This window comes from Ochotona curzoniae, unplaced genomic scaffold (genome assembly GCF_017591425.1).
Source record: "Ochotona curzoniae isolate NIBS_2020 unplaced genomic scaffold, NIBS_Ocur_1.0 contig_4612, whole genome shotgun sequence".
NCBI lineage: Eukaryota > Metazoa > Chordata > Mammalia > Lagomorpha > Ochotonidae > Ochotona > Ochotona curzoniae.
Window position 1 is genome coordinate 13544944 of NW_024466343.1, and position 23174 is coordinate 13568117.

The 23174-nt window shown below is 34.1% G+C and overlaps 1 protein-coding gene across 3 annotated transcripts in view; it reads left to right on the forward strand.

Moving 5' to 3' along the window:
• PRKACB (protein kinase cAMP-activated catalytic subunit beta) overlaps positions 1-20945 on the forward strand; it is a 73465-nt gene extending 52520 nt beyond the window's left edge. For all 3 annotated transcript variants that reach the window (XM_040987352.1, XM_040987353.1, XM_040987354.1), the window contains 5 exons: positions 1545-1671; positions 2910-3005; positions 6162-6284; positions 15206-15370; positions 17692-20945. In XM_040987352.1, the coding sequence (XP_040843286.1) occupies positions 1545-1671; positions 2910-3005; positions 6162-6284; positions 15206-15370; positions 17692-17817 (637 nt within the window). In that variant the 3' untranslated portion in view covers positions 17818-20945. The remainder of the gene's footprint in view (positions 1-1544; positions 1672-2909; positions 3006-6161; positions 6285-15205; positions 15371-17691) is intronic.
• The last annotated feature ends 2229 nt before the right edge of the window (positions 20946-23174 follow it).

Below are 23174 nucleotides of genomic sequence, written 5' to 3' on the forward strand. Positions count from 1 at the left end.
CCTGCCTGTGGCCTGGGAAAGCAGTCGAGGACAGCCCAAAGCTTTGGGAACCTGCACCCGCATGGGAGACCCGGAAGAGGCTCCTGGCTTCGGATCGGCATAGTATCGGCCCGTTGCGCTCACTTGGGGAGTGAATCATCGGACGGAAGATCTTCCTCTCTGTCTCTCCTCTCTGTATATCCGCCTTTCCAATGAAAAAATAATAAAAATAAATCTTTAAAAAAAAAAAATGTATTTCGGTATTACTAGAACAAACTCATGGCCATATCTTGAAGGAAATTTACTCCATAATTATAATTGTTCATAGTTGATAAAAATCTGAAAATTATTGTTATTTATCTGACAGATTAGTAGAATTTAGTATAAACACTGGAAAATTAATTAGTAACCCAAAATTATAAAATTGGTATATCCTTTTACAGTAATATGTGATATTGGAATTTTTTGATATATTGAAGTAATATTTACATGCAAGAACTGGACTTTTTACACAAATCTACAGATTATACCTACATCTTGTCTAAATAGACATGCGTAGTTGAAGATTTGGAAATCTGCATGCCAAAATTGTATCTGTAACTTCTGGGTTGGAGTTTAGATGTTTATTCTTCACCAGTATATTATGAACTTTTCTATATCAGAAATGATTGTTATAACAGTAAATACTAGAAAAATTAGCAAAGTAAAATCAATCCACACATCAATTCAGTTAAAGATATTCCATATAAAAAAATTCTTTGAGCACTTTAAACTTCTGAGTAATATAGAGCCTGCATTAGTCAAGTTTTAATTATTTTAACAAATGCCAGAAAGGAACTACTTCATGAATTATTTCATGCAGTTTTGGAAATTCACAGTCCAAGATCAGGTGGCCACATAAGCCCGGCGTCTGATTAGGGCAATGCATGTTGAAATGTGTGCAGATGGAGAATGTCATGATGAGCTAGGAAACAGAGCTGACCTGGACTTGGCATAAATAACTCTCTTGGGAGAACTGCTTTCACAAGACACACCCCTGCTGCCTTGAAGACTTCTCATCTGGATGACATTCCAGACACCTTAATTGTGTCATGCCTCCACCTTTTATTCTGTCAACAACCAACATTAATCCATTAACTGCTAACATAAGATTTAGAATTTTAAAAGTCTGTATGAACTGGGGAAGCCAAATCCTGTTCAAACCATAGCAGAGCCTATTAACTGTAGCAATAACTGGTAGAAAGTCTACTGGGCACATTTGCTTTTCAGCCATTCCCTAGATCAGCATAATTATAAAGACATTGAGATATTCTAATACAAGCAGCAATAAATAACACTAGGGTTATTTTAGGGTTTTGGTTTTTTTCAACATGTGCTATCCCCTAAATAAAGCATCAATTGAAGACAGTTTAGAGATGCACTAAAAATTTAGATACTAAAAATATTTTTTAGAAGAAAAATACTTTTAACTCCTGAAATGGCATTTTTAAGTTAATGTTTAAGATTAATCTACTGACATACTTGTTAATCATTTTACATGGAATTAATGTTTTCTTTCTTCTCAGTGAACCCCATGCACGGTTCTATGCAGCGCAGATAGTGCTAACATTCGAGTACCTCCATTCACTAGACCTCATCTACAGAGATCTAAAACCAGAAAATCTCTTAATTGACCATCAAGGTTATATCCAGGTATGGCTTGAAAGTGTTATACATGACACATTTGCAAAAATAATAGATAAGACTATTGTATGTTTAACTTAAGCTATCAATATTAGATTTTTCTTTCTGAAAGAATCAATTATTTCTTCCTAATATCTTTAAGTTGAGTTCATCCTTCTGCCACTTAAACAGAGAAGTAGGAAAACACTATCTTGGATGGAACCTGTTTCATAATCTGTATGTGTGAACTGGAATGTGTGAGCATTCATTGAAGTCAGGCATTTGTCAAATGTTTTACATATACAAGTTGAGAATCCATGATCTGAAAGTCTGAAATACAAAATACTCCCAATCCAAACCTTTTTGACCACTGACATGATATCATAAGTAGAAATTTCCACAGATGACCTCACATGAAAGGGAGACTGCAAACACAGAAGTACTAAATATATTGTATAAAGTTACCTTTGAGCTACTTGTATAAGATATATAAATAAAACATAATTGAATGTCATGTTTTAAGTATTTCTTACCCTCCAAATATTCCAAACAGGAAAAACCTGAATTCTCAAACATTTTGGAAAAGGGCAATCAAATTTTATTTGGTCCTGTAATCCTGATAACCGTATGAGGTGACAGTGCTGTTGTTATCCTCATTTTAAGGCTAACAAAACTAAGGCATAGCAAGTTTGCACAGCCTATAGCTGGGAGTATCAGAGTTTTAATTGGGGCAGGTCTGATTCCATAGTCCTATCTTTACCTCTCTAATACCAGTGCCACTGGAACCCTGACTACCTTTGCTGTACTGGGAACAACACTTTGTTGCGTTTTCACCATCAGAGATTGGGAGCATACCATTTTGCATAATTATCAGTAGATCTCCCATTGATGCTTTTGTACTTTTGATGGTACAGTTAATGGCAGAGGGCATTTTTAACATAATGAGCACTTTTATCATTGTTTAATTTTTATGGAAACTATTTTTTTGCATTCTATTTTCAGTTTTTGTTTCTTGAATCTGAGCCCTTAAGAAAATGATTGAAAAAAGTTTTACGATGGCTGTCAGTTATTTCTTTGTTTTGAGTGGGGGCAAGATTTTCCAATTTGGATGGTTTTAACCTTGATTCATTAAATACTGATTCATGTAAATTAGTCTCTGTAACATAAACTCTTTTTTTGTATTTTTCATAACTTTCATTTTAACCCTGAATTTTAAAATTTCAATTTAGATAAATTCTTACAAAGTTTTGTTTTTTTTCCTCTTAAAGGTCACAGACTTTGGGTTTGCCAAAAGAGTTAAAGGCAGAACTTGGACATTGTGTGGCACCCCCGAGTATTTGGCTCCAGAAATAATCCTGAGCAAGGTATGTTTATAATCTCAATATATATAAAAAGTAGAAATGTAAGCATGCATCCCCTGTATACTTTTGTAAAAATTAGTTTTCTTGATCAAATTTTACATTTTTATTTATTCTATATTATAAATTTTTAAACTATCCATGCATGATAACTAAGAAACAATTAGACTTTACCACTAACTCCCTGACATCTTCAAATTTTAACTTTGGGTTGAGAAACTGCGTGAATAAATCTGGCCTATATACTCATGTTTTGAAGCAAAGAATACCATCTTCATAATCATCCTCTTCTAATGATTGAGTGGAAAAACTTATTAATCTCTCCTCGGGATGAATCTATGAGTGTGTGGGTCCAATGCCAAGCTGCTCCCCTGACTCTAGCTTCCCGCTAATGTGGACCTTGGGAAAGGCTCTAGTGGCTGAGTTTCTGATATCACCATAGGAGACCTGAACTGAGTTCCTAGCTTCCGGCTTTGGCCCCAGAGGTGACCACTGCACGCATTTGGAGAGTATACCACTAGATGGAATCTTTCTCTCCCCAACCCCATCTCTGTCTCTCTTCCTCTCCTCCATCGTTTGTTCTCCCTCTCTATCCCTGCCTTTCAAAAAAAAATGAATTGATTTTGGGGAAAAAAGAAACATATTTAGCAAGATATATGCTCACTGTCAATCCTTGTTTCCAATATACAGCTTTAGTTTAAAAGGAATATTAAAGCAATTGCATTGTTTTAGTCTTACTGAATGCAATCCTAGTTTTCTCAGCAATGAAGTGTGAGAGGAGTTGTAAACTTATCTTTGAAAAAATGCCTTAACTTCTTGTTCTCTTTCTTCTACCATTCTTCAACAGAGAAAAGTAAAAAGAAGAAACATAGCAAAAACTGAGACATAAATAGGGACAGGAAAGGGAAAGCAGTTGGGCAAATGCCTGAGTATGACCTACACTAAATAACTGAAGTTGGATTAATTTTTATGTATATTAGAATATAATGAAGGATTTTGTATAGCTTTCCTCTTACTATCATTTATAATTTAAATCCCTTATAACTGGCTAGCACTTTACAATCCAATATAATTGCTGTTAACACATTGCTTCTTATTTAAATACATTTAACAAATAATGTGACTGAAATATAATAAGCACCACAATGTTTAAATGTGTATATATTATAAAAGTGATAGATATCCATTGTACAAAATTTGGAAAATACAGAAAAAAATGTAAAGAAACAACCCAAAAACCTGAAATCCTGCCAGTCAATCTTTTTTTTTAACATTATGATATAGTTTCCTGTGCATGTTATCATAGTTGGGGTCATAGAGAATGCATAGTTTTGTGTGTGACTTTTTTCAGTTGCATGAGAGCAAGCATGCAAACATTCTATTGGCTTGTTTGCAAATGAATCATAAAGTATGTAGTCATTCTTTTATTGCTGAATAATCAAGTTTTCTTTTTATTTTATTGTTGCTGTTTTAGTTTTTTTGAGTTTTTTCATTTTTTAAATTTTTTGCTATTATAAATAACTGTGATAAACATCTTTGTGCATAAAGCTTTTTCTGTATTTCACATTATTTCCTTAGGATAGATTCCCTGAAGTGGAATTACTGGGTCAAAGGGTATGAACATTTTTAAGGCTCTTGATACATATTGATAATTGTTTCCCCCCCAAATTGTACTATTTACACTCCTACCAGTACTATATGAGAATGCCTATTTTATCACATTCTTTCTGTCACTGGTTATTCTCATTTTAAAATATTTACTAATGTATTGTTCAGTAAATGATATTCCCATTTGTTTTATTTCTCATGTCTGATTATTTGTGTTTCAAATGCTTAGTATCCATTTTATATTTCTTTGTGCATACATGTCAATTATTAGTTCATGTCTTTTGCTCATTTGTGTATTAAATGAAGCATTTTTTTCTTCTTGATTTGTTTCAATTCTTTATACCCAGGGTTTCATTGTTTCTTGCATATTTACTGTGAAGATTAGCACACAGTTTAGAACAGAAATGAAAGCAAAGATGATGCCCATTTTATTAACAAAAAACAAAAATAAGCACTACTCTTTTCATACCAAGTGCCTCCCTTGAAAAAAAATATACACACTCAGAAAAATAAGGAACAGAAAATCTCCATAAAATAATAAATTATTTTAGCGAATTAATTGAAAACTAAATAGTTTATAGAGGAAAAATTTTCACAATATGTTGAAATTCAAGGAGTGGATAATTAGGAAACAGAATGTCTGGGAAGAACTCCGATTGCTGCTCTTCAAGATCAGATGCTTGTTAGGATCTTTCCCAATAACCTTTCATAGCAGTTGACATTGATCATAGTTTATTTAGAAAACTATGTACATGCGTTAATATGTTATAATATGTTACATGTACATATTATAATAATTTTCTTATAAATATTCAAGATGTTAATTTTAATAAGCTTAATATTTTGCAAAAACCAGATAAGAATCTTTGAATTATGCATTTGCAAATTTACACTATTTATAAACATTATTCTCTTTCATTTGATATCGTACTCCAAAACCCTAAGTACTAAGGTTTTTTTCTTGCATTTTTTAAGATGAGAAACAAAAATAGTCGATAATAAAGTAATGAGTACTCAAATAATTGCTTCAATTGTATTGCATATGAACCATTTAGTTTTCACAAGATCCTGTGAAGTGAATGAAATTACCTCAATACATTCACCCTCCTGACTCCCAGAATATTTTTTAAATCTGCTCCGTACTTACTGAATTTCAATATCTGCCAGATTATTTTAAAACTTTTAACCAGTCGATGTGTTACAGGTAATCTAATTAATAAGATTATGAGCCTTAAGAGGTATTTAGATCAAATTCCCACCGTATGATTGAGCAATAACTGAATTATAACAATGAAATACTCTTAATTACTTTAGAAAGAACATTTGATAATCCTTCCTAATGTCCAATTTGTTTGTTTGGAAAATCTCTATTGAATTTAAATCTTACCTGCTAACATTTTGTTCATTTAAAAAGTTACATTCTGAATATCTACTTTGCAAATGCTTTACAAGCTTTTTTTTAACATGCTCCCACATAATTTTGAAGTTACCTATGACTTCCTTTTCTTTTGAGTAACTTGAAAAATAATTAATACTGGTGTTGGTTTATCTTAGGGCTACAATAAGGCAGTGGATTGGTGGGCATTAGGAGTGCTAATCTATGAAATGGCAGCTGGCTATCCGCCATTCTTTGCAGACCAGCCAATTCAGATTTATGAAAAGATTGTTTCTGGAAAAGTAAGTAATACATTTTATTATTCCTCTGTTATATCTCTGCGTATTTGTTATTAAGCTTTGTAGATTGAAACCATCTCGTATCATCATAATATTATCTTAAATTGCAAAATGGTATGAAAGCTTAGTGTTTGTTGTCCTATAGCTAGCATTTCTGTAATCTGATACAAAAAGTATCAAACCACTAAAGGTTTTAAGGAAAAAAACACACACACAGTTTTACAAGCAAGTTGACAAAACAGGCAATTTTTAGTCTTTTTTGAAAGCACAGGATCATTGAGCTAATTCGTAGTAGTTAAGTGAATATTGCTATTTCATGTGGATATTTCATTGGATAAAAGTTTCCTTGGAAAAAGTTTGCTTTTATATATCCTTGATTTTTAGGATGAAATTCTTGCTTGAATTATGTCAAGCTCAATAAAATTAGAATTAAATGTAAACTCTGTAAAAATTTTAGAGAAAAATTCATAAAATTATTTTTACCAGAATTGTTCATGTTGACTGTAATTCTGATTGCCGTGGATTTTTTTTATCAGATCTGGAAATAAAAACTAGTATTTCTTGCATTTAAAAATATTTATGTCATATTTTGTATTTTCAGGTTATTCCATAAAACTTTCCTTCTGTTGCATGTATAATCTCTAATTTTGCTCCTTAAGATATTTCATTTGCACTCAGTCATAGCCTCTTCCCTTAGCTCAGCCCTGAGCTTGCATTAAAAGCACTGTATCTCAGTCAGGGTCAGTACATGGTAGGAGTTTCCTACCAGGTAACAGAGAAAGTAGACTTTCAAACAGTACCAGAAGGAACCAATCTATTCATTAGTAATAGAGTAAAGAGAAAGAGGTGTTTGTCTATTTTCCTATTTTCCTGTATGTATGCAGTCAACAGGGTCACAAGATTTTCTCTTGTGTTTCACTGCATTTTATTATGTCATTATTTACAAACTAGGGGCTATCTAAAGAATTCATACTTCAAGTATGTCAAAGGCAAAAATAAATGCTGCTTACAAATAAAGAATGTAAATGAAATATATAAGGATTTATGCTGATGAAGCAATACAGTTGGGTGGAATGTAGTATATATTTTAAATAATTAAAGGTCATTACCATTTCTTATTATATATTTGAAATTCCAGGTTTCAGATTTCTTACATTTCTAATTGCTTTCCCCCAGCAGAATGTAAAAGATCATAGCAAAAGAACTTTTGATATGAACAAAATAGTAAGAAAAAAAGACAAAGCTGAGATTTATTATTGGAAATTTTGAGAAGTGATTATTTATATTTTTAGAGAACGAGAGCAAAAAGTCAAATGAGAGATTATGGGTAGACTAAAATATGCTAAATCAAAAGTTAGAGAAGAGTAATTCCAAGACTAATCAGCAGAAATTAGAGAAATAACTTTTAACATTTCATTAGAAATAGTTATAAAGTTCCTCAGTCTTTACTATATTGCTTTATACTTTGTCATGGAAGAAACCAGATTTTATGACAAGGATGTTATCAGAACTAATTTACATTTTTCTAGAAAAAAAATTCCTCGTTTAAAATTAATGCTGTCTGTATGAAACAGCCTCAGCTTCCTATTCACTCTATATTGGCTAATTTTTTTTCTTAGCTTTTTGATATATTTTCATGTAATATAAAATTTTGACATTCTGTGCCTAATAATCTTCCTATGTATTAAAGTGATAGTGGTTTAAATTCTAGTCTCTTTAGAAAATAACAGCATAAAATTTTGTCATAATCACAAAAAAGAATATTTCTTGTCTAAAAATGATACAGTACAATGTAAATATTACTGCATAAACTCATACTTTTAGATTCAGAAAAAACAGTTGTGAGTGGAAATTGTTTTCTAAAATGGTATATAATTAAAATCGTTGAAAATCAATTGAAAAAAATTGAAAATCAAATTAAAGTCATTGAAAATATTTGAATGCAAAAGTAGAATCTACAAACATAAGGTCAAAGTTAGATTTTTAATAATTTGAGCTGTTAGGAAATATTAAAAACTAATTAGTTTTGGATTTGGCTTTAGCTACTAAGCAGAGAGATAATGCTGCTTTCACAGTGTGGGTAGAGATACATTCTAGTCTGGATTTTTGTGTTGAAATACATAGTTTTATTGAAAAATAATGCATAAGAATTATATTTCACATAGTACAGATTCCTCTCTAGGAATTACTCTCTAGGAATACCTCTAAGTTAATGACAATACTCCACTTATGTGAATTCTGTTGTAGATGAGTAAACGAAGCAAATGATTGAATTAACTTTATGTTCAATAGGAGGGGAGATAACCCGGTACTTTCAGTTAAAAATTTTAGGTACCAGTGACTTATCAAAGATTTTAGGTACCAGTGACTTATCAAAATTAAAAGTTATTAAGTGAGCAATTTATAAAATACTGAATGCTTTATCAAATATATTTGAGCATGATGTTTTAAAGTATTTCCTCATTAACAGCATTCTAGTTCAGGCTGGTATTTTTAAATACACAGAAAGATGATCAATCAGCTTGTTAGATTCTCTCCTACACATATTTTGCCTTTCAAAAACAGAGGAGGTGGTATTTAAATGTCAAATTATTCATGCAATACTAAGGTTTAGAAAGGCATAGTTGACATAAAAGACTTGTAGTTCCTACATTAGCATTAATTCATTAATTAATGAATGAATTAATTCCTAATGTGTCTCATATGCTGAGTTTCTCTCAATAGTCTCTAAATTTCATTCCTCAGTGCATATTTTCTGTGATAACTATCACAGAACAACTCTGTGTTACCCATAGAAATATACAAGTAGATGTTGTGGTTAACTTTAATTTTTTAAAGTAGGGAGTGTTGTGGAAAACTTCATTTTAGAGTTCTTGACCTAATTTGAAAAATTTGTAGCTTCATTACATATAAGCGAATATTATGCTATTATGCCATTTTTAACAAGCACTAACATTGCAAAGGAGATGCCATCTTTAAAAAAAAACACACAGAGAGAGGTGAATGTAATGTAAGCCTGTACTGAATGACCAAAGAGAGTCTGTTAATTTTTCCTGAATGAAAAATTCTGGATTTTCCTGGTTGGTAGCTAAATTGTTACCAATTCTTTCTTTGTCATGGGCCGCCGAGGCCATCTTCAGGTTTTTACACAGGGAGGACTCACTAACTTAGCATATACTGGTAGTCATGGTTAAGATGTATTACAGTTTAAGGATACAAAGCAAAGGGGAATGACAATTAAGACAAAGAAAATAGGGAAACATTTCAAAAGTTCTGTTCCAGAAGACCCACAAAGGATGTGTGTAATTTTTGAGCAACACACTGTGACAACACATATGAAATATTATAGACTAGTAAAACTCGTTAGAGACCCAGTGCCCAAAGTCTTCATTGAAAATTGGTCACGTGTGCACCTTCTGCCTAGAGCAGGCTGCCAAGTGAGAGCAGATGTTCAGCATAAGCAATATTGTTTGTACAATCAAAGTACAGTAATCCATTGTGATCATTGAGGGCAAATTTCATTTCAGTGTAAGGAACTGATCAAGGGCCAGACTGACAGTCCTTTCTATGACTGGCAATTCCACACCTGTTGTGTTAATTCTTTTCTGCATACTTTTTGTTTCCTAGATACTAAATACATATTGAGATTAAAAAAAAAAACTATACTTCCCGTAAGACACCATGGTTAACACTTTTGGGAAAATTAAGACATCATTTTCTATTTGGCCATAGCTATATATAGGTAAAAAGATTTAGAAGTTCTCATAAGTAATTTCAGAAAACTCAAAAGCAGTTATACTGTTTGCATTGAAATCCAGGGCCATTGTTTTAAACACTTTGTTTTAAGACATCTCTTTACTCTGTTGGCTATTTGACAAAATGATTATATCACTGGCTCCTTACATTCGAAAGGAAGGGCGAGGGGAAGTGAAGAGTAACAGCCACCTGCACCCATCCAGGTTATTTATCCACCACTGCTCCCTTGAAGGGGAGAGAACAGATTGCTGAGCCCACAGAGACAGCACCAATAGTTATAAAAACGTTTAAGGTCCCATTTGTTTCTTCCTATATATATAAAATCCAGGCCAAGTAATTTTTCTCTAAGGCCCTATGAGGCAGTATTGAGATTGACAAATAGCTATAGAAAGTCTAGTATATAAAAAACTATCATGCCTTTTGAAAAACTGTGTAATGTAAATGTCTATCTTTGCTAGATAAAATTTTCAATGGGATTATGGCTTTTTTTTAGAACTTATTTTAAAGATTTTTAGTTATTTGGAGGCAGAGAGAAAGAAAGAGACATTTGACAGAGTGTGATCCCTTCTGCAAGTTTACTCCCAAAATACCTGTAATGGCCTCCTCTGGGTTACAGCTAAGTTGAGACTTGCAGGTCTACTTGAGGGACAGGCACCCAGTTACTTGAACTAGCACTGCTGCCTCCCCAGCGTTGGTAGGAAGCTGGTTAAGCACAGGGACTCCAGTGTCGGCCACAGACATCTGACTGCTAGATTAAACACCCACTCCCAAGAAACAGTGTCTAAAACGTATTCCAACATGCTTATGGCCATAAGTTAATGGATTTTTGCTTATTTTCTGTGACAAACACTTTGAGTCATTTTTGATTTATAAATCGTATCCTAGTGCATAAGAGACAATGTTGTTAGTTATACTTATCCTGATGATAATTACAGAATAGCAGTAAGATTTTTCCCTTCTTTTAGTCAGACATTAACCCTGTAATTTATTTGATTAAGGTAAATTTAGACAAATTTGATTTGGTCTCATTTTGTTTCTAAAAAAAAAATCAGCCAGCTAGTAAATTTATCCACTGTGATGATCATAAGAATATGAACTGACTTGCTTTTTTTGTATAGCTTCCTCTTAAATTTTTAGAAAGTAGTCATTCCACAATCTGAAAGGAACAAGATCTTATAATTGGTGCTGAAAGCAGAACAAATAATCTGTTGAGTTGGCTCAATTTAGAGTGAGTTGCGTTGTTTGTTTAACACATTACATAATATATTTTGATGAAGTGGTTTCACATATCAGCTATATTCACAATGCTGTTCTTATGAAACAAAATGATAAGTCATACAATTTCCCCTTGACTGTGAGAATGAGGATTAAGAAAAGATGAAAACAGAGGCCAGAGATGTAGCATGTGGATTATGCTGCTATCTGCATCACCAGTATCACATAAAAGTACCAGTTCAAGTCCTGGCTGCCCAGGTTCCAAACCAGGTTCCTGCTAGGTCTGGGAAAAACAGCATAAGATTATTTAGGCCCCTACTACTCACATGCAAGACTCCAAATAAGTTCCTAGCTCCTGGGTTCAACCTGGCCCAAGTCCTAGCTGTTGTATCCACCTGAAGAGCCAACAGCAAATGAAAAATCTCTTTCTTTCTCTGTAACCCTGCCTTTCAAATAAATAAATCTTAAAAAAAAAAAAAAAGATATTAGAGCCCAGCACAGTAGCCTAGTGACTGAAGTCCTTTCCTTGTATGCACCAGGTTCCTGTATGGGTGGAGGTTCATATCCCGACAGCACCACTTTCCATCCAGCTCCTTGCTTGTTGCCTGGGAAAGCAGTCAAGGAGCTGGATGGGAAGAGGAGCAACCAGGACACAAACCAGCACCCACATGGGATCCTGGCAATTGGCAAGGCGAGGATTTAGCTACTTGACCAGCATGCTGGACCCTCCTAGGACTTCTAAAACAGACTGTAGGAATTCTGGAACACAATGATAGATATAGACTTACTCTGTCCCGAGTTCATTCTTTGATTCAGGAATCCAGCTTCAGATAACTTAAAAGGTATTAAAATAGGAATATTTAAAAATGAAAAATGCATTGAATTAGAGTATACGAGATATTGAGCATAGTCAAAAACAGTATCCTAAATGTAATATAATTTTTTCACATCTGCCAGATTAAATATACTATCATAATTTTGTAGACTAGGAAACTGGGGGAGGTGAAAGGGTTTGCCCTATAGCACAGCATATTTATGTAACTGGAATTTGGATTAACAGCGAGAATTTTTTCAACTGAAGAAATACTTGGAGATGACAGTACTGTGGTACCATGATTTAACCTGCAGTTTGTGATAATAGCATTCAGTATCATAGTGGTGCCACTTGGAATCCAGCCATCCCCACACATACTGACTGCTTCTCACTCATTTTTTGCTGCTGTGACTGGGAAGGCAGGAGCAGATGGGCCCAACTACTTGGGCCATTATTCCTATGTGGGAGACCCAAATGGGATTTCAGGCTCCTAAATTTAGCCTGACTAAGCCCCAGAACATTTGAGACATGAACAGTGGATGGAAGATTAATTCTCTCTCTCTGTTTCTTTCTCTCTCTCCTTATATCCTTCTCTTCCTGTCTGCTATTCTGCTTTTCAAATAAAATGAATCTTAAAAAAGAAATTGGTGGAATTTTCTAGGTGGCAAGAATGTTTTATCTAACTCCTTCATTGTATATGTAATTAAATCACAGAATTGTCCAAAGGCAAGGAGTAGTTTATGACAAAGCAGGAAATAGGATTAAGTTCCGTTTCTTCATTTATTATTTCTTCCCTTGCTTCAGTGACTCTTCACAATCTTGGTTTTATTCCTCCATGGCTGATCTTCCCTTCTGTTTACTGTTTTTTATACTTCCTCCATGGCTGACTCTTCCAAACTCATGACCTTGAATGTCAACTGACTATTCCCAAGTTCATTTTTCTAGTTCATATCTGTTTACTGAATTACACACTCTTATATACAGTTTCATACTCAAGATCTCCACTCCAATGTCTCATAAATATCTCAAAGTTACCTGAAAAACAGGCAATTGCCTTTGTCCCCCCCAAAAAAATCTGTCCCTTTTACAACCTTCCCTATCCAGTTAATGGTAACTCCTTCCTTTCAATTGATCAGACCAAAACAACTGAGATTTCTCCTCCCATAGCTGAGATTTCTGCTCCCATAAAGAAATATTTGTGGCTCTGTCTTTAGAATGAATACAAATTCAATGGTTCTTACCACCACTGCCACCTCACTCAGTAGTCTTCAGTCAGATCCATTTAGTCCCTTCAAAACCTTCAGTGATTCCCAGTTTTCTTCAGATTAATACTTGAAGATATTACAGTGCTGTATTTTCTGAGAAAAAAATAAGATGACTTCTCAAATAATTTCTCCAGTTGCTAAGTTATGTTTTATCATCTGTCTTCTTTGCTATAATGTAAATCCAACAAGAGTAGGAATCCTTGTCTTGTTTTGTTTATTATGCTTAGCACATGTATGTGTACAGTCAATATCTGTACGATTGGAATTCATGCTTTTAAAAAAAAAAGTTGTTAAGAACACAGTATATGCCAGAGTTCTACATGAGAGATACTGCAGTTCAGTTGGGGTGTGTATCTTCATAAAGCTTTCAGGAAGTAGACTCCATTTTGGTGTCCCACTCTAGAGATACTGGTTCATTTTGTTTTCTGTGGATGCCAAACACCTGTGTTTTTCCTAATGACAGTAAGAAATTCTGATTCAAACCACATGTTAGGAGAGTGTTCTCAGTGAGGATGTGTACCATGAGAAATCTCAGGAGTTTTGTGGCCTCTAACTTTTGGGGGCAGGGAGGGGCGGGGAGAATTACAACAAAGAAATAATATTAAGAAGAAAACACCACTCAAAAATGTATATGTTGCCTGTGTACCTATTTCATATTGTACAGACACCGGTTCCATGTTCCAAATTTCCAAGAATCTTCTGACTCATAGTTAATGGCTCAATGAGTTTAGACTTCCCTGTTTCTTTAACTGATATAATATAACTGCCTCAACATTGTGTCCTATTCTGGGCTGGCAAAAAGCTCATACTTATGAAAGTGAGAAGAATTAAGTTATTTTTCCCAATGATTTCACTGACTTAATTGGTTGTCTCACGAGAATTCAATTTTTTTTTAATATGAAACCTTAGACTCAATTAATTTCTCTCTGGTACCAATGTCCAAAATCCTGATATCACTTTCAATAGTAGATGTGATTGGTAATAATAGTACTCCTCTTGATATAGTCTGAAGAAAAAATGAGCCACTCTTCCCATCATAGAAGTCATTGGTTTCTCCAGGCTTGATATGCTAAATATAAAGGCTTTGCATGCAAGATATAATTTCTCCTCCAATATACTTTGAGAATGTGACTGATTCATTAACATGAGCCTCTGTGAGCACATAGGTTACCTATTATATCTCTTTGCAAGAAATGGATGTGATACAGAGATGTGGAGGCTATGTGTATAATCTTGAATGGTTCCCATAAAATTCTGATATCTGCCATCCCAACCTACCCCCACTCCTCGTTTGGAAATTGTATCACAAAGATTAAACAGACACATACATACACACTACCCCATAATAACTAATTCAAGACCATCACTTTATTTGCATTCCAAATTAAACAATAATAATAATAAGTGAAAAATAGTGCCCTGTGCTTTGAAAGACAGTGTGTCTGGACTTATAAATACATTTTCCAACTTCCTTTGTGGTATATCTCTTTTCAGAATGTACACACTGATTTCTTTCACATGTGTTTGTCTTGTTTGGGTAAAAACAAGTTCCAGTTTGTATATCTTTGAGACAAGGGCTCTCTTTTGAATATCAGTGAACATAATGGTGTTATTGGAAAAGTTATGTTTATGTGCATATTTTCCCACAGACTGCCCAATGTTCTTAAAGGGAGTTTATAACTAAAAGGTTTAGTTCATTCATACAAATAATTATTTTCTCTAAGACTAGTATGGGGACAGCAACTTAAATACATTTAAAGATCATCAGTAGGCATTTTGTTCATATAATGCCTGTGTCTTAAAAAACATGAAACCAGAATAGAGATATCACAAATTTGGGGATATGTGTCTTACCATTTGTTGTGTTTGTACAGGTTCGATTCCCATCCCACTTCAGTTCAGATCTCAAGGATCTTCTAAGGAACCTACTGCAAGTAGATTTGACAAAGCGATTTGGAAATCTAAAGAATGGTGTGAGTGATATAAAAACTCACAAGTGGTTTGCTACAACAGATTGGATTGCTATTTACCAGAGGAAGGTGAGACTTTCTAAAAGTTGATGTTTAACTTATATGCAGTAAAGATATTTTCAGTTTAATACGTTAAAGGGAGAAAATGTTAATGTTCTAGTTAAGCGTTTTTGTATATTTATAAATAATACTGTTGTGAAAGATTGTAAAACCAAAGCAATAAGAGTTTTAAGTGCAACAACCAGTAAATATAACAAAACCTGAATAACGTGAGTACAGTAAAGCCTCTATTTCTTACAGAAGCGAATCACTCTCCAACTGTTCATGAAACAAAGCATTGTTACTGTAAATGGATGTACTGTGTAGTCAAGAACAAGGGTCACAGTAACTTAAAATAGACTTCACCTGCCATTAAAAACTTATTTTCCCAGATTTGTTAGAAGCAATGTAGTACCTTACAAACATCTCATTTTAATCCTTTAGGTAATTTTTTTAGATAAGTGGTATGATTTAACTCATTTTACTAATCAGAAAATCAATTCAGGTTACTGAACTTAAACATAACCTTGGAACTATGGAGTGAGGCCTGTATTTCATCCTATGTTCTTCAGGGTCCTATTCCCAGGACCATGTTTCCAATGTACAGTCTTTTTAATATGGTCAATAAAATGAAGTCCCAAGCCACTGCACAATATAGTCTTTCATAAAATTTTTAGGTCATCTGCTTAACTTTCATGGAGAGAGCATTGGGAAAAAGAAGACTCTGCCTCAAAAAAAATGAACATAAACTCCAAGGCTCAGTCCCAGATCAACTAAGCATTTGTAATATGATCTTGAACAAATAATTGAACTTCTCTAAGCATCTATTCAGTCATCCTTAAATGGATGAATAGTTTAAGGAAAAAGGTTACACAGATTATCAAGGTTCCCTTTGATTTCTGGTTGATATGTTTTATTGTAGGTAAAGTTGGATACTTTAAAAAGAGCCAAATCTTGATTAACAAAACAGATGCAAGGAACCCTAGATAATTTATAAATAGAAATAATTTATTACTTTAATTTCATTATTTGTTTTGATATTTTCTTAGATACAACTATGCTTAGCACTGCAAAAAATAGATTTGAACCATTTTCATGATTATTCTCTGACGCAGTGTTCATGAACATGAAACAGCCAAGTGACTCCAACAGAAAAAAAATGTTATTTTTAAAAAGGAGTGAGGGGGGAAAAGGACATGAATGACTCAAACTGTGTATAATCATTCTTTAGAGATGGTCACCCCATAAGATCAATCCCAAATGGTTGTAATGGCTAAATACGAGGCAACTATATGCTTAGTTTATTCTTCTAGAACAAAACAGTCCTGAAAGCACATAAAAATGTTTGAATTTCCATTCCAATTCATTTTTCACCTTAAAATGTCCTTGTTTTTATGTTTATCTTATGTTAATATAATCATTCATGTAAATAGTATGTAAATAAATAACTTCAAATATTGCTAATGTATATAACTAGGAACCATTTTATTGAAATGGTTACAGAAAGAGATGCAAATCAGAAATATTTGGGGACCACTGGTATAGATAGCACTCTATGCCAGAAGTGGAAAGTCATGAGTTTGAGACTTGCATTAGCCGCCCCCCAGTCGTGTGATTTTAGCCAACTGTGTAACACTATTTTATGATTTTACAATCAAAGAAGAAGTAAAATGCCTACTCTGCCTTCCTCTATTGTGGTACTGAGAAAGAAATGAGAAAAAAAAATGTGTGATTGTAAATTCTGTGAGTATTGTGTAAACTATGACATTATTTTTGCAGCTTTTAAAATATTTTCCTTGGATATATTCAATACACCACACCTTTCTAAGAGACAATTTACTTTCATAATCTAAAAAGAAAAATATTTAGGTTTTAACAGTTCCATACTTCCAAAAGAGATCCTTTCCTTTCCAACTTCTGAAAAAGTTGCACATTTATAGATAAATAATTAAAATAAACTTAGAAATGTAAAACGTAATGTGATTTAAAGTAAAGCTAAGATATGTCTGTTAGCTTTAGAAGAAAGAAATATAAAAGGGGAGATAGACAAAGTCTTTGAACATAAACTGATAAGGAAAAACTAGATGTCTGTAACCTTTGCAGTCTACACCTTGGTGTCAATACTTCACTATCCTAGATATTTCTTACTGCTTAGTCCTTCACCAGCCCATAAATGAAAATGATGAGTTCAGTATCAAATCTGCTGTTGCATCATATCCCATTGTATTTTAGGAATTTAATGTCATTCAAAGACACCATCCAGTTAGTAAGAGTAGAGGTTTGTTTTCCATAGTGTATGGAAACACTCAGGAACTTAGTTTTCTTGTTTTCCTCTCTATCTCACTGTGTAGGTTGAAGCTCCATTCATACCAAAGTTCAGAGGCTCTGGAGATACCAGCAACTTTGATGATTATGAAGAAGAAGATATCCGTGTCTCTATAACAGAAAAATGTGCAAAAGAATTTTGTGAATTTTAGAGGGGGCCAACAAGTTGAAATTAGAGCTCACACTCTTTGCACTCTGGTGAGAGACAAGGTGGAGCTGAGACCCTCCTTGTCGAAGCAGTTACCTAGTTCCTTCATTCCAGCAACTGAGTGAGGTCTTTATTGCCATCATCCGTGTGTGCACTCTGCATCCACCTATGTAAAAAGGCACCGCTAAGTCAGCATTCTGTGTGCCATGACGCAGTACTAGACCACTTTCTGCTTCTATTGGTTTGTCTTTCTCCTCTCCTCCTACAACCACTTACTCTTTTTCATTAGTTTTCCTCCAAGCAGTGCTCCATTTTATCTTGCTGGTGTTTCAGGTGTGCAGTGTTATGACTATGTGATCTTTGAAGGGAAGGACAACTGTTGCTTTTAGTAGCTCCTGCCAAATGTTTTTGTTGGTCAGTGGCATGAAGATGAACTTTCTGATCATTGTTTTTAGTTTGAGTAGCTCAGACTCGGTTTTGCCAAACTTGTGACAATTTTTGAACATAATGTCTTACCCCCAAAGACATTTGCACAAATTGAAATCATTTTAATTTTCTTGAAATTCACTATTCTGGCAATAAATTTAGCTAGACTAATATAGAGTAGCTGTACCCAGCAATTTGGATTTGTATAGATCAGAGGATCCCTTTTCCCTTTGCTCCTTTTTATGTTATCTTCCCTGCTCCCATCCCTTAATTAAAGAAGTGACCAACCCTGTGCAGTGTGACAAATGTGGCTTCTCCAACAGCAAACTCCAATGTTAGGGCTCTCAGCCCAGATTCTGTCACTTGGAAACAGCATTTCTGTAGGTATTACAGAAGAGCTGGAAGGCTTATCGACCTTACCTCTTTCTTAAGGGTTTTAGCCAGTATTTTAACCGAACATGATGAATGGAAATAACAAAATTTAAAGTTTTTCAAATGGTCTTTACTGTAAAGTTTTTACAGGAACGGAAGCAAGAACATTGGTCTTACTAAGTCAAAGAAATGACTTGATTCTTGCAAATAGTGTGGAGGTACTTTTGATTAAATGAGGTTTTATTCTATTTTGTCTTAATACTGAAGAACAAAAGGAGATGTCACTAGCTTATTATTCTGGTGTGCTATATGCATAGGCCCATGGTAGGGGCAAGATTGCAACTTCTGCTTTCATCCCATACCTCATCACTGAGGAAAGGAGACAAAGTTTATAAAACTGCCACAGTTGTGTTTTAATTTTGATGGATGATATTTTTTAGATAAATAATCATTTCTAGCTTCTTTTCTTTCAGTAACCAGAATGAATGATCATACAGGTATAATTTTGGTATTTGAGTTAGTTATTTTTTATACTTTTTTGCCAACTGACTTAACAACATTGCTGTGATGCAGAAATTTCAAGCAGTTTTGCACATTTAGTTCAGTGTTTTTTGAGATTCCTTGGCTTAATTCATTTTTAAACTAATTTTTCTTTTGCTTCGTTTTCCCTATTTGATTTGATCTGTATGTCTCAGTGACCTATCTTTAAACAACACACCAAAATGGTTTAAAATAAACTGCTTTCATCTTTATGATCAGTTTACAACCATATAAAAGAAATTGTTAATCACATTGATCTTGATGTAAATAACCTTTGTTTGCTTCATCACTGGTGCAGGTGCGTCACTAACACTACTTCTTTTCATCTGTACCATACCCTTGTAAAGCTTCTGAAGACATTAAGAAATTCTGTCTGAAATACTCTCCTCACCAATCTGTACGTCTTTTGGTTGCCAAGTATTTCTGCATGATAATGTTCATGTAAAGGCTGATACTGATTTCAGTTGGTTCACGTATATTTATAATGTGCAAGAAACATTTGAAATACTCTGCTGTAGCAAGTTTTATGTAACAAAAATATATCATCATGTCAATAAATTTAAAATAGCATTTGTATAAAATATCTTAATGTTTTTGTATTTCGTTTAGATTCAAGAACATGCTGATGATCATTGTATTCTGTATGTATGCTACAAATTCTATGGTAGCTTTGTTGTATATTATTGTAAAATTATTTTAATAAATCACAGGGATGACAATTTGATTATTACAATTTCATTTTCAGTAACCAAAAATATTTCTATAAATTCTGAAATTATTTTTTCTATGAAATTCCTAGTGCCCAACTGTAGAATTTGCCCAGGTAGATGACTTCCAGGCTATTCAGCCATTCCACTTTACTCTCTATTTAAAAGGACAAGAGTAAGCTGTCAAATATGTCAAGGGACTCTATTTTTGACCAATGAAGTATGTTTAATTAGAATATTTTTAAAGTACATGAAATTTGCAGTTCCAGCCACAGTGTAGCCAAAAACAAGATAAAAACTTGAAGACAAATAAGTGGCATAAATCAGTGTTTAGCCTCAAATTTTATTATTTGAAACAGAAGACATTGTGCTTTTGCTCAGAAAACAGAGTTGAGATCATATTGGAAGGTACCCTAGAATGAAAATCAAGACATGTGAGTTTCAGGCCAGAAAATTATAAGAGTGGCCCTGGCCTCAGTTCTCTTATCTGCACTATGGAAGCATTAGATTAGGCAGTTTCTAAAGTCCCTTCTAACTTGCAGTCATTAGGACAAGATTCTCTTTTTATCTGCTGTTTTGAAGCAGTCTCGGTAAAGCAATGTATTATAGGGCCATATTTATCTTTGACAGTGTTCTGAGGCTTCTTTGACTATCATGAGACTCTTGTGTCTGTCCTGATTCCTTCCTCATTCACTGATGCTGAATACCCGGTTGATATCAAACTGTCAGCCTACCAAAAATGATACTGTGGCTTATGGGTATTGCTGTCTTGTTCATGGTATGTTCTTGTATTGACAGCCCATTGGCCTGAAAATACTCATTGTAAGCCTGAAAAAAAAATCATTTTTATTTGCCCCTGATTATTTTTTCTGCTTGTTGTAAGAATCAAATGAAATAATGTACGTGGAAGCACCTTGTACACTGTAAGCTATCAATGTAAAATGTTAAGGTGTGTTGTTATTTCATTAATTATTTCTTTATTTAGAATGGAGTTTCCTATGCATTATTATAGCTAGGAAATGCTGAAAACAACTGTGTTTTTTAATTAATCAATAACTGCAAAATTAAAGTATCTTCAAAGATAAAATAACTTATTGAGTCTTGAATCACATTTGATATCTTTATTTTCTGATTTATTTTCTAGTACTATGGATAATTAGAGATTTTGAATTTTGCTACCTTTGGGTAGATAGTTTAGTTGTGGAAATAGAAATACAGAGAAAGAAATATCTAACGATCTATTCGTAGTGAATTAAGCAACTGCAAGTGTTTCTACATCTCTGTTATTTCTCACATTACTCCTAACATTGGTAACATTCATTCTTGAAGGGGTGGTACTGCATCCTCATTTTTAAACTAACAATGAACTTATCCTTTCTTCTTTCGGCGCTTCAGATGAACTTATCCTGTTTTAGTCAGGTTAATTAGTGTGTACGTCTATAGCTTTCCTTTATTCTAGGAAACATTGCTTTAAAAAAAACAATTGTTAACAACTTTACCACTTTTTTGTTACGTAAATATTTGTAAATACTGATGCATTTCATAACATGCTTACTATTTTTATGCTAGTGCTTGATTTATTGTTAAAGCTCAATATAAATTCCAGTGTTCACATTTCCTTTGCAAAAACAATTATACAAATCTGAATATGCCTTCATTCCAGAAGTATCATCATTTGAAACCCCATTAAGTATAAATTTTCTCTTAGGTACAAATATCAGATTTAAAGTAGAATTATTATTATTATTCTATTATTATTTCTGAAGATTTTGTATATATTTACAAGCCTCTGTATACACTGTCATGGAAATCAGCAGTGAGTTTCATCAGGGAAAAACTCATCTACTAAAGTCCTAAGGAATAGTATAGGAACTCAGCCTGTGTTTGAGCAACTAAGATAAAATGAGGTCTTATGGGTGCACCCTAATCCACTAAAGTTATTGTTCTTCTTAAAAAAAAAAAAAGATTAAGACATACAGCAGAGGGAAGAGCTCTGGAAAACCCAAGGAGAAGGTGAGTCTCTTCAAGCTACAACAGGAGGCTTCAGAAGAAGCCAACTCTGCCAACATCTCGACCTTAGATTGAACTTGTTTAAGGAACTCAGTCCATGGTAGTTTATTTGCTGTGTAACCGTAGCAAACCAGTGGAGCCATGGAGCTAGGTGTTCCTTTGGTGAGAGGCTTACATTGATCTCCCTCATCTGCTTCATGCTTTAGGTGTGGCCAGAAGTGCACTGACATCACAGAGAAAGTAAACTGGAAGTATGTCCATGTGTTCACAGACCTTAAAGTTCCTGGAACACAAGCAGAAAATAATCAACAGTAGTAGCAGAAGACAGGGATAACGCAGATCACTAACTCCAGATCAGACTTGACTCTTGGGTTCAAACTGTCCTCTGAAATCAGTACTAAAATAACACAAAACTGAGCAGACCAGGTTGGTTATGTTTACAGTCTTTTCCCGTCTTTTAGTAATGATAATACCAGTGAGGTAACCCGAAGGGAAATGGGACTGGGAGTAAAGGGTTGGTTCATTACCTCTTGAGTGCTAGTAATGCAGCACAATATTCCCATATTATGTATTCATTTACTCATTGCTGCTCTAAAAATTTCTACAAACTTAGTGGCTTGTAAGTAACACAATATTATTTCTGATCTAAATCCAAATTGAACCTCCTTTGTGAAAATCAGGATGCCAACAGGGTCTAGGAGAATCTTTTCTTTCTTGACTTTTGCCCATTTTCCTTGATTTGTCACACCATTTCTCCCTCTTCAAAGTGAACAGCATTGAACCAAATTTTCACACTGTGTCACTAGGATCTTTTCTGCCTCCATTTCACATTCAGAGACCCCTGTGAATATGTTAGATGCACCTGGGAAATCCAGGCTAATATCCCTATTTTAAGATTAACTGATAAGCAGCATGAATTCTTTATGTTACCTAGGTACATTGAAATTTCTATAATATCACTGTTTACCAGTGCAAGACAGCTCTCAAGCTGGCCTTGACATCCCTTATGTGCGTGCAGATGTCAGAACAGCCATAAAATATGCTGGGAATGGGCCCAACACAGTAGCCTAGCACTAAAGTTCTCAACTTGCATGCCCTGGGATCCCATATGGGCGCTGGTTCTAATCCTGGTTACCCTGCTTCCCATTCATCTTCTTGCTTGTGGCCTGGGAAACCAGTTAAGGACAGCACAAAGCCTTCAGACATTGCACCCACATGGAAAACCCAGAAGAGGCTCTAGGGTCCTGGCTTCAGATTGCCACAGCTCCAGATGTTGCGGCCACTTGAGGAGTAAATCAACAGATGA